We start from the raw sequence: 18,556 nt of genomic DNA on the forward strand, positions 1-18,556 counted from the left end.
GATTGCCATTATTAAGAAAACTGGCTAATGTTTTAGGGTAAAATAAAGCTGTCTGTAGTTCTTACCTTCTAATAAATTTCAGATGGGTTAAGTAGTTGAAAAGTATTTAATATTTTAATATATAACATAAGGGAAAATAGGGGTGAATGTTTTTATAATCTTCGAACTATGACACCAACCCCAAAATTAAACAAAGACAAAATTGCCCATGAACACTTTGAAACTTTTGTATAGCAGAACACATCATTTACAAGGTGAAAAGACACTGATTAAAGTACGTGTATTTGAGCTTAGAGAGAAAAGGTCGCTTTCTTGAAAACATAATGACTGCTTAAAAAAGCGATGCAAAAGCTGCAGAAGCTGATAGAAAGCAACTGCGCAGGGCGCAAGCGGAAGGGGCTCCGCGGAGGACATGGTGCTCATAAGCATCTGAAGACGGGTTCAACTTGAAGAACGATCAAAGATTTTTTTGTTTTTTTAAGAGACAGGGTCTCTCTCTGTCACCCAGGCTGGAGTGCAGTGGCACAATCATAGCTCACTGCAGCCTCAACTTCCTGGGCTCAAGTGATCCTCCTACCTCAGCCTCCTCCTGAGTAGCTGGGAATAAAGGCAGGAGCCACCGCGCCTGGCTTACTTTTATTTTTATTGTGATGGGGTCGAGCTATGGTGTCCAGTTTGGTTTCAAGCTCCTGGGCCCAAGTGATCCTCCCGCCTTGGCCTCCCAAAGTGTGAGGATTATTGGCATGAGCCACTGCACCTGGCCAAAATAAGCAAAGATTAATCAATTAAACAGAGGGACACATTAAGGTCCCAGTGAGTCTTAGCTGGGGTAAAGATGTGAGGAAAGGTCCCCTCAGGCACCACTGGTGGGACTTCCAACAGCCCTGCCGTGTTCATAAGGCAATTGGTAACATCCATCCTCCTCCAGGGAAAGACCCAGGGGAGCCAGGGAGCGTGCACAAGGAAATCCATTGCAGCGGTGTAATGGTGAGTAATTGGGAACACCTCAAAAGTCAGTCAATAGTGGGTTCCTTAGATAAATTATGGCATAATCATAAAAGGGAACAGCATGTAGTCATTAAAAGGAATAAGGCAGATCTGTAAGGCAGCATGCGAAGACATGTAAGACACACTAGAGTGCAGAGGCCGGTGGCGGGTGGCAATACCGCATGAGCCTGCTGAACATTGTGTGTGGGTGCGTATGTGTGCACGTGCCCCAGGAGTGGATGGAGGGGGAGGTTCACCTTTTACATGCTCCTGTAATGTCTGCATTTTTATAAACATGGACAACCTTGGTACTCAGGAAAACACTAAATATTTAAAAAATCAATTTTGATCGGCAGGGGAGTTGCTTACAATGATAAACTGTGCAAAAGAACCTCCACAATTTATGGGAAGAGAATTAATCTTGTCTGTGGCATAAAACTGGTTCCTACGCTGTGGTCAGGCGCTTGCAGGGTCTATGAAGCGGTGGTTCCAAGCTCTATCCTGTGTTTGAAAAGAAGCCCAAGACTTCTCTCATGATTTCTGCAAGGCCATCTACTTCACCAATTCATTAGGTTTCTTTCTTTTGGGCTGGAATTAGCTCAGTGGGACACCTCTGTAGGAATTTGGGTGGCAGTGTTGTTTCTTTTAGCAATACATCAAAAAAGAGAGCAGAACAGGTTGGCTCCTATTTATTTACCTAAATTCTAATATCTGAGGCAGTCAGGTTTTTTTTCCCCAAACATTTCAGTTTCCTGACCGAAAAATAAAGAAATAACAAGGATTCTGGGTGGTGAAATGCTGAATCTCATAAGCAGAGAAAAGGTACCTTATTTCCTGCTGCAGTTTAAGATCCTACCACTAGATGGTGCTATGGGATCACACATTTTCAGGCTGCACCCGTTCACGCCACAAAAATTCTTCAACATTTAATAAGCACCAGGAAAGCTTTCCAAAGTAGAAAGAATGAACAATTGTGCGGGAATAGGTACATTTTGCTTTTATAAAATTGGGACGCTGCCATTTCATTATTGATACAAAAATCTGCCTCACTTTATTCCTGCTGGACTCAGGTCCCAAATCTACGCTAACCTCGTATATTTGAAGAGACTGGCAGAGGCCCAGGCAACACGGACATCTAAAAGTTGAATTTAAAGATCCTTTTTACCTCATGCTGCCAAATGCATTTTCATTAATTCCACCTCAATGTCGTGACGTAAATGTTAGTGGAATCGGCCCCAAGCTAAATAAGCAATAAGCCCCATTTTTCAACGCACAAACACATAAAGATGTCAGCTCAAACTGTTTACTAATTAACACTTAAAAAGACACAAATTAGATATGCGTGGCTAAGAGCAATTATAATCAAGACGAATTTCTCTAGTCATTTGGGAACTGAAAAAAATGCCTAATTGCTGGAACCAATGTTTTAAAAACTGAAATCATGCCAGTTAGCAAATATGTTCATTTAAAGAACATTCCACGTGACTACACTCTTGAGGATTGACTACAAACATGAGAACAAGGAAAATATTTAGGTATAAAATTAAAATCGTAAGCTCCCTTAGATTTATAACTTCTTCATTAAATGTTTGCAAACAGCAGCCCATAAAAACCTGCAGCAATTAAGTGGTTAAATGAATTGCCTCCCTTGTCAATTTTAAGGGGGTGATTAATATTAGAGCGTCCGTTTACTAATTAGGCCCTCCCTCATCTTTCAGCTTTAAAGTCGAATGAAAATGGAGGCTGTTGCTCCACTAGGAGTGCGGCAGGCTGACGAGTGCTTCCTCTGCCGAGGTTTTGACGGTAGCACCCCCGGAAGGGAATGGGGAGCATGGTGGTTTCTGCTGAGGTTAGCAGCTGGTAGAAACAGCTGTGCACGGGGCTGGAAGTTGCTCCGGACTTCTCCCCTGCCTGGTGCCCTGTCACTGCAGGAGTGGTTCACTCCTGTTCTCACAAGGCTTGCCGGTAATTATGCACACGGCATGAAACCTATACCCAAGGCTGCTGCCTCCTGGCTGTGACGCTGAGGTCTGCCAGGTAGGCCAGGGCAGGATCATGGGGGGGGGGGTGGGAGGATACACAGGTAACCAAGACACGAGGATGATTTTAGAAGCTGCTGCCTGGACTGCAGAGCCAGGGAGCTCCCACCCTGGCTGCGATGGGGAATCCATCAGCTGGAGAAATGGGGCAACTGCTTACCAGGGAAATAAAGAGCGGCAGAGACAGAGAATATTTATACGCCCATCTCCTCACGCCCAGAGAAGATGCTTCATCATGGGTGCTGGCTGCGAAATTACACTTTCCAGGCTCTGGGACACAGACAGCCTTTTGTCTGGGCAGCAGGGAGAACCGTAAGGGCTTCACTGGGACAACAGCCCCACTGGGTCGCCCACTGCCCTCCTGCAGAGCCAAACTGAAGGGGAGAGGGCAGAGCAGGGACAGATGGGGCCAGGGCCAGAAAACTGCCCCCTGTGGCCACGAGGCTGCCACTGGCCAGTCCCTGGTCACCTAAATTCACTTCCTCATGCCTGGGGCTGATATACACGAGCCCTGGGAGGACGAGGAAGCCCCTGCTCTGGGTGCGAGGTGACAGAGGAGGCAGGAACACAGGGCTGCTGGAAGACACGGGCCAGGCAGGAGGCTGCCGCTCTGTCACGGGGAGCTGGCAGGTGTTCGAGTGGGAATTCCTCTGTGAATCACGGCTTCCTTCACATTCGCCCACCCACGCCATCATGGAAGCACATCCGAGAGGTTTTGTCTTTCAAAGATCCTTTTCTTCAAAATTTGCTCAATGGCGAATACATTGATTTTAGCTTTAAAATATGACCATCCTTGGGCGTTTCTCATGAAACTTCACCCAAGTGCATCAGGTACGACTCCTGTGGAGACCCTGGTGAAAAGCAGGGCAGCTGCTGGGTGCCCTGACCCCTGCGCTGTGCGCTGTGCGCTGTGCTGGGACGAGCAGGCCTGTGCTCCCATTTGGGGTGAGGGGGCCTGGGAACTTGCCCCAGAGCCAAATCTAGATGGCAGATTTGTCCCCTACCCCAGGCATCCACACTGGGAGGCTGTGTCTACGCAGCCCATAAGGGTACCTGCGGGCACCAGCGTTCTTGAGTGGGCTTGTTCCCCTTCCTGTTCTCCGGGTGGCCTGGCTGTTGGGCCCAGCAGCGCACGCTCCCCAGGGCTCCTCAGGATGCTGGGGCTGAGGGACACTGCCCACCCACAACCAGGTGACACCCTGTCAATCCATGCCAGGCAGTTCGTGGGCCTGGCAGGCTCAGGCCATCTGTGTCCTTGCTGGGGGTGGGGCAGCTCTGCTTGACTGGCTCTGGGGGGCTCCCTGTGGCTGCCCACAGCCCTAACCTCCATGCTCAGAGTGCACAGGGTCACGGGGTTTGTTGGAGGGTGACTGTCCCTGAAGCTGAATGGTGGCAATTTTGCTTGGGCTTCAATTCAGAAACTTCCCTCAGGCAGGGCCCGGCGAGGACAGTTAATGCAGGCAGAAGGCTCTGGACTGACAGGACAGTGCTGCCTCAGGCTCACACTTCCGTTTCCCCTCAAGGTGGGACTGCTCTTTACTAGATGAAGACCATCACACATTCAGCCAGGGTCACACTCGGCCCCTGTTCAGCTCTGGGCCGCTGCTGTGGGAGTCTGGCCGGTTGCTTAACTTCTGGAGTCCAGACTTCTCCTGTAAATGGGTGGGCCCCACTTCCTCCATGGGTGCGGAGGGGTCACGAAGGGAAGCACCTGCCCAGCACGGAGCAGCTCTCCCTGGGTGCCGGGCTCTCCACCCTGTTTGGGAATCCATGCGAGCCTGGGGAGCTGTTCTGGATGAGCAGGAGGCACGGGCACAGGCCTGTGCCCCTGAACCCGAAAGCAGCCTCACACTGTATTTACTCCACTCTTGTTTGTTTGTTTGTTTAATGGTATAAAATACAAAGGTTTACAGTGAGCAAAGCAAATGTCTGAGCAGAGACTTCTCTACCCCCAGGCTCCACACCAAGGGCAGCCAGACCTGTTCTAAATGGAAAGCACAAAATCAAACTCACCCCGACCCAGGGGACACCCAGCCCGCTCCAGGGCCAAACACGCAGAGCCCAGGAGTGACAGCCAGTCGCCCTGGCTCCGGGCACCACTTCTCCTTGGGCCTCCAACTCCCACGAGCAATGCCGAGATCAGTGGCTAAAACAAGCAACTTCAGGTTTATTTTTGGGGAAAAGCTTCAGTCAGCACCGCGGAAGGAGCCAGTTGGCCCGAGTGTGTGGACATCAGCAGCACGAGCAGGCAAATGGCTGGTAAAAGGAACTTTTAAATCCTCAGGTTAAATAAAAACTCTGTGGTGCTCTTGACTACAGAGATACTTGTTATGGTTTTCCAACCTGTTTAAGGTTCTAATCTCTCCCCATTCCCTACATTTCTTTACATTGACTTTAATTTACTTCAATAGCAAATACAGACCTGTTTTTTTGTTTGTTTTTGAGACGGAGTCTCGCTCTGTCCCCCAGGCTGCAGTGCAATGATGCGATCTCGGCTCACTGCAACCTCCACCTCCCCGGCCCAAGAGATTTGCCTGCCTCAGCCTCCCGAGCAGCTGGGACTACAGGTGTGCACCACCACACCTGGCTAAGTGCCACTACATACGGCTACTTTTTTGGGGGTATTTTTAGTAGAGATGGGGTTTTATCATGTTGGCCAGGCTGGTCTCAAACTCCTGGCCTCATATGATCTGCCTGCCTCAGCTTTCCAAAGTGCTGGAATTACAGGCATGAGCCATCGCACCTGGGCCAGGCCTGTTTTTTTAACCTGCCACTAAACCCATAAAACACAGCTGGCCTTGGTCCACAGGGATGGCGCTTCGGCCCCAGCAACAGAGCAGCGGGATGGTGGAATGGGTGGGCCTGTGCTGACTCATGTCCTTCTCTGTGGACAAGGAGAATGGTAATGATGGTGATGGTGGTGGCTGTGATCAGGTGGCAGCCAGCAGCCACTGAGGCAGGCACTGGTTCAGGCCATCATTCACTGGACCTTCTCAGTTAAACCCACATAGATTCTGGACTAAGCACTTTTATTACTATCCTGATTGTGTATAAAAAGAAACATCAGCTCAGAAAAGTCAGTGGAAGATCTGAGATTCTAGCCAGGCACTGACTCCAGAGTGCATCTCCACCCTGGCTCTGCATCTCCTGGGGGTGGCCACACTGTGACACTACACTGTAATGAAACGCAGATTTCAGTCCTTAGAGTGGGAAAGGGAATGAAAGTTTACAGGGTTCCCACCACTCGCCCTGGGCCCCACACTGGGACCCTCACCCACCTCACCCTACCCCAGTACCTCAAAGGCCCACCCAGGGTTGGGAACCAGGTTGACTGGCCTCCCAGATCCCACTGTCCCCATCGGCCTAGAGAGCCCCCTTGGAGGGACACAGAGCTGCCTCTTTTCGTCACAGTGGAGAGGATTTGGAGCACAGCAAACTGGGTCTCCATTTCGTCTTAGGCCAGTTACTCCTCATCTCAGAGTCTCAATTTTGACCCATGACATACGGAGGAATGAGGCCTGGGGTGGGAGCCAGTGATCATGTATGTAAAGCCTCAGGCCCCAAGCTGAGCACACGGCAGGTGCTTAAACAGTGCCACTGTGAGGCCCACAGGCAGCCCAAGCAGAACGGGAGGGGAGATGGCGGGATGCTGGGGCCCGTGTTGCCAGCACATCACACCTGCATCCAGCTGGCATCATAGAGCACCTGTGAGACAGGCTCTGCTGCAATCCCATGGCAAACGGTGGGGAAGTGACCTGCCCCTGTCTGTGGTGGAGGGGGGCTGGTCCGGGGTATATCAGTGTGGCCGCTGCCCTGGAGAACACCTGTGGCAGCAGCAGCCCTTCTGAGGCTTTCCCCACATTCCCTGGGATGCCCCCCACGCAGGGCCCTGTGGGCTCCCTTGCTTTGAGAAAGGCAGACACGAAATTCTAGGCACACCTTTGTTTCTAATGTTGTAGCCAGCCATTTTTTTCCCCACGTAATCAAGAAAAAAAGAAAAAAAATCTATATATGACAATCAGGTTGGTTTTTGTGATATACCGAAAATCGAGGACAAAGGGGGACTTTTTTGTCTTATTTTTGCTATGACAGGTTTAGAAATTTGTTGTACTACATTGATTCAATTTTGCTTGATTTCAGCCATCTTTCAGTAATGCAGCCTGCTTCTGCTAGCTGGGTACACAGGAGAAAACCCCAAGGAACGGAGAATATTGAAATGGTTCTACCATCTCCATCTTTGAGATGAATGCTTCTCTTGGAGGACGGCTGCCAGTGGCGTGTGACCCGCTCTGCAGAAGGGAAGCCACACGCCCTGTGCTGTCTTAGGGAAACAGGAGGCCCCGGTGGTCTGACTCCAGTTTGATTCCATCATCTCAACCCCCTTTCCTCAGAGTTGTCATCCGTACACCAGTCCCAGCTTGCTTTCTTTTTTATGAGGAAACGGTGCGCACTGTTTGGAACCAGGCTGCCAGATGCATTCCAGCTTAGGAAGCACGGCGGAAGGTACCCTGACACGCCCCTAAATTGTGGAGAGGCTCGGTCATTTCCCAAAACCCCTCCTGGTGGCAAATAATAAAGGAAACAGAGGAAGAAAAGTCGACCTGGTGCCTGTCCTCCAACCTACACCGTCCCAAAGCTGAGACTCCTTTTCAGAAAGGAGAACTGACGGCTCTGTCTGTTATGTAAAACCTTCTGACTTAGACAAGACAAGCTGTGGGTCATATTTGACTGGAAGCAGGAAATACATTAGAATTGAGCTACTTTATCTAAGACACACATTTCAGTGAAACGAAAGTGTTTTCCTCAGAAGAGAAAGGGACGCTTCTACCTGTCCCTCCCCTGGAGTGGATCCCTAGGGGAACACGAGAGACCCCGGAGTGTGGGCAATGGCCCAGACCTCCCCTCCCCGATGGCTTGCTTACCTCTTTTTCAATTTCTGCTAGAGATTTGATGGTGATTCCCAGGAGATCAAAGGGCTGCATCTGAAAACACAGATGAAGTCACCCATTTAAATGGCTGGAAAATGCTCCTCCCACACGTACTTTTATGCATGGCAATGGCAACATCTCCAACCATGGTGTGATCCAGCGTTTCCCCACCCACTTTCTACAGGAAGACCGTCAGTGGGACTCTCAGTCATGCGTGGGGGTAGCAGGAGGAGTTATGAAGGCCTGCAGCAGGAATGTGGCCCTCGAGGTGCCAACCCCTGTGCTGCAGGACCTCTGCCTAGTTGTTGTCTGTGGCACTTGGCAGGGCCCAGGTCTCCTGGAGGACTGGCTGTGGCTAGCCCGCTTTTCCCCTCTTCACCCCCTGCCAGCAGAACACACAGGCAAGGTTTGCTCTTTCTCACTGCAGCTGTAAACCGCAGGTGCCCAAGTTCTCCCCGGAGGCCACCCAGCCACTGTGTCTGGGTAAGGCAGGAGGTCTAAGGGACTCCAGGGAGGAGGAGGTCCTCAGGGGGAATCCAGGGCAGGAGCTGGGGCGGATTCCAGGTCTTCAGAAATGCCAGGTAAATGAAACAACTGCCCATCAATGACCATTTGAGAAATCAATGTGGTAAAAATGATAACACTGCATTTTAATGAGAGTTTTTATACTTTCATGAAGATTAGAGACTTAAAAAAAATGCTGGCTTTTCAACAGACAGCATGAAAAATCAAAGACACATGGCGGTGAGTGAGCAGGAGGCCCACAGAAGCCTGGACTCAAAGGCTCCGAGGGCAGAGGGCACCCAGTCCACGTGGCTCCTGGTCTGAGAGTCCCTGCTGGGCACACGAGTGTTCTGTATACTCCAGGTCCCTGGCGTAGCCTCCTGGGGCCCAGGCTAAGAATGAAGGCCTTTGACAGAACCCTGCGGCCCTCAGGGTCCTGAAGGGCGGTAGCCAGGGGTGGGAGTGGAGCTGGAATCTCCGCCAAGCCAGCAGGGATCTCCTGTGAGGCTGGCTCTGGAGTCCGAGGACCCAGACTCAAAACTAGCCTCCTCGCCTCCTCGCGATGCAGCCACGAATTAAATCCCTTCCTCATTTCCTCGCCCATTGAAAGCGGCGGCACCCCTGGCGGGGGCTGCAGGGCGCTGCACTGAGAAGAGTGGGGAGCGCAGGGCATTGGGCTTGGTTGTCTGTGGCCTTGGAGTCCTGGCCAGGCGGCAGCAGCACATTCGCGAGGGCGGTCTTGGGACGGGGCCACCGAGTCAGACACTCCGCTCGCGGCTGCTCTGCCGGCAGCCACGGAACAGTGTGGTGCTGTCTGTGCTGCCAGCCCGAGGGGCTCGAGAGTGGGGCCGCCTGCCCGCAATGCCTGGGACCCAGCAGAGGTGCAGCTGCTGTGCCATTAGGCTCTAACCACCCCGCTAAACTCTCCCAACTGGAGCTGGTGCAAAGGACAGAGCAGCCTCTCCCAGGGAACGGCGGGAGAGGCGCCAGCGTCGCCATGGCAACGCGGCCCCGTGGAGTCGGCTGAAGTTCCTGGAGCTCCGCACGTCACAAGCATTTTTCAAGATTAAGCTGCTTACCAGAAGGGTTCAGAGGAGGCCTATTCTATTTCACGAAAATGGAAACTACAGAGCAGGTCAAATCGCAAGCCGGGTGGTTTTTAAGCTGGATCCAAGAAAAACACTGAAGGATTCTTTAGCTGTGCCCAAGCTGGGGCCTTCACGTTTATTAGCTGCTCAAGGCCAACTTCTGCAGAAAGGATCAAAACCAGAAACGGGTTTTCTGAGCCAGCGTGGGCCAAGCCTGCAGGGCTGGGAGGGGGCCACTGCCACCTTGGGGGCTGGCGCCATCGGAGGGCTGACCCTAGCAGTGCCAGGCAGAGCCTGTGGCCTGGTACAGAGACCCCACTGCCAAGCAGGATGGGCGCCCCTCACGGTCCCAGCCAGCTCACTCGGTCCCTCTGACAAAAAGGTGGCGTGGGCCTGGCCTGCGTGAGAGTGTGGATGTGGAGGGTGAGGTCCACGCTGCCTGATGTGGGCAGGAGACCATGGCTAGAGGCACCACATGTGCATGGCACCCCCATGTCAGAGGGTGGGATGCAGCCATGACAGTGGGAAAATAAGGAAGCCTCCTTTCGACAGGAAACTGTCATCCTCAAATAAGAACAAAATATACTAAGTTGGACTTGGGAGACAAAGAACATTCACAAACGGGGAAGCTCAGGTCGAGTTAATCACATGCGGCAGGGAAAAGGCTCGGCTCCACAGCCTCCCGAGCTTGTCTGACAGCCTCCTGCTCCTTTCCCATCCCTCAGCTGTTGCTTTCTTCATTTCTGAAACATCTACTACATGGGGTGCTGGCTGATAGGGCCAGAGATGCACATGGCCCACCCCCAACCTCGGGAGTCACTGTCACGGGGCTGTGGGGTTCAGCTTCCAGCAGGAGAGAGGACATGCAGGCTGACAAGATTCCGGGGAGGGAGCGTGAGTGCCGCCAGAACAGCCCTGCGTGCCATGTAAATCAGGATGCAGGGACCTCAAGCTGAGGGTGGCAAAGGGGAAGGGCAATCATGCATAAAACTTACACTTTCTGGAACACAAGAAAACTTCTCTGAAATCATGAAAGGCACACCATCCATTGCTGCAAAGGAAGAAAAAAAAGGATGGCATTAAAGGTATTGAGGATGGCATTTAGATGTCCAGCAACTGAAGACATCGACACAGAGAATATGAATGTGTCACAGGACGGAGCCAGGTGACACCCAGCACAGGTGTGCGGGAGCTATGGGAGAGGACAGGTCCCACCCCTGCTGCCGGGACATACAACCTACTGAGAGAGGCAGGTGCCTCATCACACCCTGAGCACCAGGCAGTTGTGTAGACAAGAGCTCTAGGAGCTGAGAGGGGCTGGTCTAGAACCCCCACTCTCCACCCTGGAGTCTGCTCTCTGATCTGTAACTGGGAAGTCACCAGGGGCTGGCAGCCGAATGAAGGTGACACAGAGCTGGCAGGGATAGGCTGTGCGGAGACGAAGCAGTGAGCACGTGCATTAGACATTCTCTAAGGTGGGAAAGTCTGAGTGGGAGGAAAGAGGAGTTCAGGAGTCAGACTGGCTGGGTTTGAATCCCAGCTGGTGACTGCAGATGAGCAACTGAAGTTACACTGACAAAGGCGGCGCCGCCTACACGCCAGGGTGCCTGCGCATCGGAAGTGGAGTGTGTGGGGCACCGGGCCGGCGCTGCACAGAGTGGGTGCTTGGCAGGTGGGGGCGACAGTCACTGTCGCTCTCAGTCACTCAGACCCAGGGCGTCGAGGGCTTACTCCAGGCTCACCAGTGCACTCAATTTTAACAGGATGTGAGAGAAAGAGCATGGAACAGGATGGAGTGAATGGAAAAACCAGGGGTCCAGGGCCGTGGTTCTGAGGCACGGTTTCTTTTCTGTAGCCGCCCCTCCCTCCACCCTGCCCCAGGGCATCGCTGTCAAAAGCACACAAAAACGACCCAGGGTGTGCCTCTATGAGTGAGTGCTCCTCTACGAATTATAACCTCAGAGAGGAGGACTCTGGTGCCACACCAGGACTGGAAATCCTGCCATGCCAAGGATCAGGTCACACTGGACGAGGCATGATGCAGGCACTTTCAGTGCCAATGCGGTGGCCACGCAGCTGCTGGGACAGTGGCGGGCCTCTCCAGTGCTGGCTGCTTCCTCAGGGCTGGGTGGAGTTGGGAACCCACAGGGGCCCAATTTGGCCGCCGCAGTGCAGGACCTGGTTGTGGTGCAGGGACGGGGAGCCCCGTAGTCAGGGGTGGCTGTACCCTGAGGTACCCTTCTACTCTGGTTTCAGGGAGAACGGAGTGAGCAGAGTAGAAGCCTTGGTGAGTGGGCTTCCGGGAGCGACAATCTTTGCTCCCCCCATTGTCTCCTGGAATGACTTCTCTGGAACCTAAGTGGTCATTTTTTTTTTCAGTCCTAACAAAGGAGAGTAGCAGAAGCGGAAAGCAGCAAAGCAGGGGGCAAGGACATGAGAGGAGGAAAAGGAACCTGGGACAGATCCTCCCCAGTCAGCAGGAGAAGACGAACGGCTCGTGCTATGTTCATACAGAAATAAAACCTAACAAAGCTATGTTCACACTTATTTTAGGGAAGGAAAGAAACGAAACGTTCTTAGGTCAGCATGAAGAAGAAACGGCACAGCTGACTACAGCCGCTGCCCTCCCTGAGCCCTGCTTGCTTGGAAGGGCCGCTGTCCAGTGTGGCTGTTGGACTCAGAGACTCCTGGTCAGAGGCCTTCTCCATCTCAGGTGGTGCCGGCAACCTGCTGTGAGCTGTGGGAAGAGACTGGATAAAGGGCCCTAACAGGGCGACACTTCCTCAGAAAGCGGGGCACAGGAAAAGCCCCAAACAATCTCATTCAGTGTATCATGCATTCGGACCTGTGCGTGAACTCTGAGCACCTACGCAAGTGTGCTGCTTCACAGATGAAAAAGTTCAGCCGTGAATAAAGGAGCCTTGAAGAGCCACAAAGCCTTCTAGGGAGGGGCCGAGCCCAGTCCCACCGATATCCAGGAAGAAGTGTACCAGCCTCCATCACCGCCTGCCCGACGCTGCCCCCACACGCTACCCGACTTCCTTGCCCTTCCCGCTGCTGCTGAGAGGGGCCAGGAACTCCTAACACTTCTGATCATTTTAGAGACTGGGAAGCAGAGGCTCTGAGAAGTCAGTGCTTGCTGGGGTCACACAGGTAGTGACCCCAAAGCTCTAGATAGTACAGGCTACTTGACCTCCCCACTGAAGTCCTGAAGCCCACTGTTTCCACCTGTCACGGTCCTCAATTCCCGCTCTCTGCACACACCCACCTCTTCCACAGCTTCTCTTGCCTGCTAGACAGACAGCAGGGACCACAGCAGAGTCTTCCCTGCACACCCAGGCACTGCGCACAGGCCCTGGAAATCGTGAGTGCTCACAAGCACAGGTCCGAACGCTGGGGGGGTTTCTCAGCGAGCTGAGCCTCTGCACACACCAGCAAGCTGGAGACCACTGCTTCCTTATTCCCCTGCAGAACGCACGTGCCAGTCACCCCCCAGGCTTTCTGCCTCTGATGTTTTAAAGACCTTATTAGTATTTGGGGGTGAAGAACTGCCTCTCACTGGTGACAGTTGTTTCTACCTACATGTCACCGTATGTCTAGGGAACCTATGTGTTTAAAAGGTGGGACGGTGATGTGCACAGACCTGATGACACTAAGAACTGAGGGAGCTGGGAAGTACTGGGGACAGCAGAGGGGAAGGGGGGCTCTGCCCATGAGGGGCCTCCCTGGTCAGACGCTGTCAGTACTGCCTGTGCCTCCAAAGGACAGAGAAGGTCAGGATTTCCAAGACAGGGTCTTGACTGGCATTGAAGGCCCTGCCCCTTGCACCTGACCTTCTTTCTGTCCTGCCCATCCCCTTTCTTCCCCTATGCTTGCGCCCTGGCTGTCCTTCCCAGTCTTCTGAGCGCCTCCCCTGCAGCGCAACTTCCCTGAGGCCCTCCCTGGGATCTGACCAGGCCTGTGTCTCCTTTCCATGTCCGAGTCACCTCTGCATCTCAGGTTCTCAGACCAGGGGCAGGGCCTGGCAGGGGCTCATGGGCTGTGCTGGACAGGAAGGGCTGCTGTGGAACTGGGTAGGGGGCTTCAGCCTGGGGCACGAGCCTACCCTCTCTCAGGACCTGGGGACTCTGCTCACCGCGACTCCCACCTGCTGCTGCTGGAGATGAAAGCCATGGATGGAAGAAGCCCGGGAATCACTTCTAGGAACCGGGAAGATCTAAGCAGGGAGGGAAGTGTCTTTAAAAATTCATATAAAATTAACCATTTTAAAGTGAACAATTCAGAGGCGTTTAGAACATTCACAATGGTGTGCGATCACCACCTCCACCTAGTTCCAAAACATTTCCATCGCTCCAAAGCCAAACCCCTCACCCATTAAGCAGTTTCTCTCTGCTCCCACAAGGAATGTGTTTCTCCTTCAAACTGATGGTCGTGTCTTTGAAAGAGAAGGATCTAGAAACACAGGTGGTCCGGTAAGCCTGGCTTTCTGACCGCAGTAGCTGGGCCTCCTGCCATGCTCTGCTCCTGCCTCACTAGTCAGCAGAGACGAGGAAGAATGGGTTTGCCCAGTCTGGCTGCTCTGAGTTGAGGGCTTTAAATACAAATTGAGGAGAAAAAAGTAACTTGTTGATGGGATTTGGCTGTGTCCCCACCCAAATATCATCTTGAATTGTAGCTCCTATAATCCCCACAAGTTGTGGGAGGGGCCCAGTGGGAGGTAATTGAATCATGGGGGTGGGTTTTTTGCCATGCTATTCTCATGATAGTAAGTCTCAGGAGATCTGATGGTTTTCTAAAGGGCAGTTCCCCTGCACAGGCTCTCTTGCCTGCTGCCATGTAAGACGTGCCTTTGCTCCTCCTTTGCCTTCTGCCATGATTGTGAAGTCTTCCCAGCCATGTGAGTCCATTATACCTCTTTTTCTTTATAAATTATGCAGTCTTGGGTATTTCTTCATAGCAGTATGAAAATGGATGATACACTTGTAAAACATATCAACAATAATAGCATTTTTGTATATATATAGACATAGTTTAGATATATGTTCCTGACAAGTCTCATGTTGAAATGTAATCCCCAGTGTTGGAGATGGGACCTATGGGAGGTGTCTGGGTCATGGGAGAGAATCCCTCATGGCTTGGTGCTGTTCTCGCGGTAGTGAGTGATTCTCACAAGATCTGGTTAAGTGTGTGGCTCCTCCCCCCGCCCTCGCTCTCACTCCTGCTCTGGCCATGTGATCCACCTGCTCCCTTCCACCATGATTGGAAGCTTCCTGGGGCCTCCTGAGAAGCAGATGCCAGTGCCATGCTTCCTGCACAGCCTGCAGAACTGTGGGCCAAGAGCCAATTAAATCTCTGTTCTTTATCAATGACCCAGTCTCAGGTATTCCTTTATAACAACTTAAGAACAGCCTAACACACAAATATATATATCACATATATTATGTAAAAATATGCTTTTACATAGATTGTAGATTTATATTTTGTATATAAGATATAAATTATATATTTCCATTATATGTGTATACATGTATATATGCATACACACACCCACATATGATTAGGACGAGGCCCTCCCTTAGCCACTGAGAGACAGCAGGGAGTGGCCAGGGTGCTCACCCTGTCTCCCAGTGGGCCCTGAAGTCCCTCTGAGGCACTCTGGGTTTGTCTGCAGGCCCTCCCCACACCTGCCCTCCCAGACCTTCTGGGGCACCCTGGGAGTTGGTGGGGCCCATGGCCAACCTGGCCCATGTGAAGGCGTCAAGATGTCTGGGTGAGGGCACCTTCTGGCCCTCAGGCAGGCCCAGCGGTAACACCATAGTGAGGAGGCAAAGGTGAGAAGTGAGATCACTGCGGGATGCCCATGGCAGTCACTGGGAGGAAAGGAAGACCATTCCTGAAATGCCTGAGGAGCAAGAAGCAGCAGCAAGGGGGCCCTCAGGACTCTGGCGGCCTCACTCCCCACTCAGCCCACATGCCCCTGACTGGGCCAGCGGCAGAGGAGATGAGGAGACCGGCTCGGATCTAATCCTGACTGCAAGGAGAGCTGTTGGGTCAAAACAACAGGACAGACCACCACTGTCAGTGAGTTCGCGACAGAAGGAGGGGCGTAGTCAGATGCTCCCTGTGTTCTTCAAGAAAACAGACGTTCATTTTTTGTAGAGATGGGGGTCTCATTATGTTGTCCAGGCTGGTCTTGAACTTCGGGCCTCAAGCGACCTTTCTACCTCAACTTCCCAAAGTGTTGGGATTACAGGCGTGAGCCAGCACAACTGGCCTAGAAAACATATTTTGACAAAGTCAGAGGAAAGAGAGGAGGTGATAGGATCCCATGGGCTGAAGCTCGCAGTGAGAGCTAGGTCAAGAGGAGTAGGGCTCTCGCACCAGCACAGGGAGGTTCCAAAGAGAAGCAAGTGCCACCAGGACCAGCGAGACTCTGCTAAGCAGATCATCTGCCTGCCAAATCCCAGTTTAGAAAATCTAGTATAGCAAAGATGAAGGCAGGCTGAAAGAATATGGATTTCAACAAAGCATCTGACAAAATTTCTCATGTTATCCATGTAGACAAGCTGGATAAATACTGCTGGCTACTGTGGAGGTTAGCAGAGTCCATAACTGGTTGAACTACACATTCAAGAAGCTGATTAAGAGACTGATGCTAACATTGAGCGACCCCCATGAAGGATGCCCAGGGCATGATCAATGACTCAAACAAAAGCACACATGGTATGCACATCTAATGCACTCCTGACGGGAAGCCGAGGTGGGCAGCCTATACACTAGATAACAGAGTGAAAACCAATCAGGTCTCAAAAAGTTGCCATCATGGGCCAAATGTAATGGAAGGAGTTCACGAGAGACCCAGGAAGAGTTCCACAGTGCAGGCCCAAACACCCAACTGTGTAGGATGGAATGAAAGAGACGTGGAGACAGGAAGACAGGAAGAGGCGGGGAGACAGGAAAGAAGGCGGCTGTAGTTGAGTAAGTCAGTAACGTGATCTGACTATTTAAAAGCATCATCCGGGCATGGTGGCTCACACCTGTAATCCCAGCACTTTGGGAGGCCGAGGTGGGTGGATCACGAGGTCAAGAGATTGAGACCATCCTGGCCAACATGGTGAAACCCCGTCTCTACTAAAAATACAAAAATTAGCCAGGCATGGTGGCACACGCCTCTGGTCCCAGCTACTTGGGAGGCTGAGGCAGAAGAATTGCTTGAACCCAGGAGGCAGAGGTTGCAGTGAGCCTAGGTTGCGCCACTGCACTCCAGCCTGGTGACAGAGCAAGACTCTGTCTCAAAAAAAAAAAAAATAATAATAATAAAAATAAAAGCATCATAAGGTTACAGTGCCACAGTCCCAGTGCCCAGGCAGGGGGTCATTCACCTTGGTCTGCTTGGATCTTGAATGGGGCGCTCAGAGCCAGGACTACCTTCCCAGAGGCCATCCTTGGGGCTTTCCAGGAGGCCAGGGTGATGAGGGAATCTGAGGCCAGACAACACAAGGGAAGGAGGAGCAGCCATCACGTTCAATGGCCCAGGAAGGCACAATCCTGTCAATTTCTGCTCAATCCTGTGCATTTCTGTTCATCCTAGCACACCCTGCCCAGCACCCCGAGAGACTGGGATGGTGTCCAGCACATAAGAACTGCAGCCAAAGTGGGGGTTCAGATAAGAGAAGCCTTGAGGTGAACAAAATCAAATGTCTGCACATGTTTTCGTGGTGGTCACAGCATAAGGGGCTAGACACAGACAGCGACTTGCTGGGGAGCTAAGGAGGGGTTTTGTGTGTTGGGTAGAAAGCTGATCTGTGGGACCACTAAATCCCCTCTTAATTCCATAACATCCATGTCTCCTCTCATCTGGGCAGCCTTTTCATATTTTAAAATATCTAGAGGTTTGCTAAACATAATTCTTAAAATCAACGGCATGCATGCTTCATGCATTCCAAAAGAATGTTCATGAATCATCTCTGTCCTGGCTTCTCCTGGGGAGCCACATTTACTTCCTTCCTTTCTTTTTCCCTTGCTGAAACCAGCATTTTGTCTTTGCTATTCTTTTAGAGCAGAGAGACTGTGGTGTTCCAGTATTTAGTCTATTTCTGAGTACCATGCAGAGTGACATGCTGTGTGAAGAGCTGACGACAGAGACACATGTTCAGGGTGAACCCTTTCACCCCTGACCTGTCCCTTCCACGAAGCCTAAGGGCTGGGATGGGGCTTCTCCTGCCAACACTGCCTGACCAGTCTGCAGTCACAACCCAGACGCAGGGACAGTACCTGCCCTTTCCTTGGGAGAAAAAGGACATGATAAAGCCCCCTTCAACCCCTAACAAACCATGCGGGGTCCATGACAAAGCCTCCGACCACCAACAAATCTGGGAGGTAAAGAAATTCTCCCCTAGCCCAGTTCTACAGAATAGAAAAGGAAAGAAAACCCATGCTTACTGCCACACACAAGGATGCGAATGTGCATCAAATAATTCGAGCTTCAACATTACCACCTGATGTGGTTTGATTCTGTGTCCACACCCAAATCTCATGTTCGGCTGTAATCTCCGGTATCGGAGGAGGGGCCTGAGGGGTGATGACTGGATCATGGGGGAGAGGATTTCTTGTGGATGGTTCAACAGCATCCCCTTGGTGCTGTCCTTGTGACAGTGAGTGAGTTCTCGTGAGATCTGGTTGAGGTGCGTGGCACCTTCCCCTCTTTCCCTCTCTTGTTCCTGCTCTGGCCATGAGAGGAGCCTGTCCTGGATTTGCCTCCACCATGACTGGAAGCTTCCTGAGGTCTCCCCAGAAGCAGATGCTGCCATGTTTCCTGTGCAGCCTGCAGAACCATGAGTCAATTAAACTTCTTTTCTTATAAATTACCCAGCCTCAGGTATTTCTTTATAGTAATGCAAGAATGAGCTAATACACCACTTGCAAGGCTTAGAGGAGTTATGAGGCTGGGCTGGAGCTAGGAGTCAAACCCAGAGTGTAACGTGCACTGGGGCTATGGCGGGCTGTGGCA

The 18,556-nt window shown here is 51.8% G+C and overlaps 1 protein-coding gene across 7 annotated transcripts in view; it reads right to left on the reverse strand.

The window, feature by feature from the left end:
- Window positions 1-18,556, reverse strand: part of MVB12B (multivesicular body subunit 12B) — a 211,581-nt gene that overhangs the window by 43,429 nt on the left and 149,596 nt on the right. For 5 of the 7 annotated variants that reach the window (XR_005203477.1, XM_037745932.1, XM_017549134.2 and 2 more), the window contains exons 8-9: window positions 10,542-10,597; window positions 7,949-8,008 (exon numbers count right to left, since the gene is read on the reverse strand). Coding sequence is in view for 6 of the 7 variants with exons in the window: in XM_037745932.1 (XP_037601860.1) it covers window positions 7,949-8,008; window positions 10,542-10,597 (116 nt within the window). In the remaining variant the exon portion in view is untranslated. Of the gene's footprint in view, window positions 1-1,659; window positions 7,546-7,948; window positions 8,009-10,541; window positions 10,598-18,556 lie in introns of those variants that run through there. The other 2 variants (XM_017549131.2, XM_037745931.1) reach the window with 1 other exon arrangement.

This window comes from Cebus imitator, unplaced genomic scaffold (assembly GCF_001604975.1).
Source record: "Cebus imitator isolate Cc_AM_T3 unplaced genomic scaffold, Cebus_imitator-1.0 Scaffold216, whole genome shotgun sequence".
NCBI lineage: Eukaryota > Metazoa > Chordata > Mammalia > Primates > Cebidae > Cebus > Cebus imitator.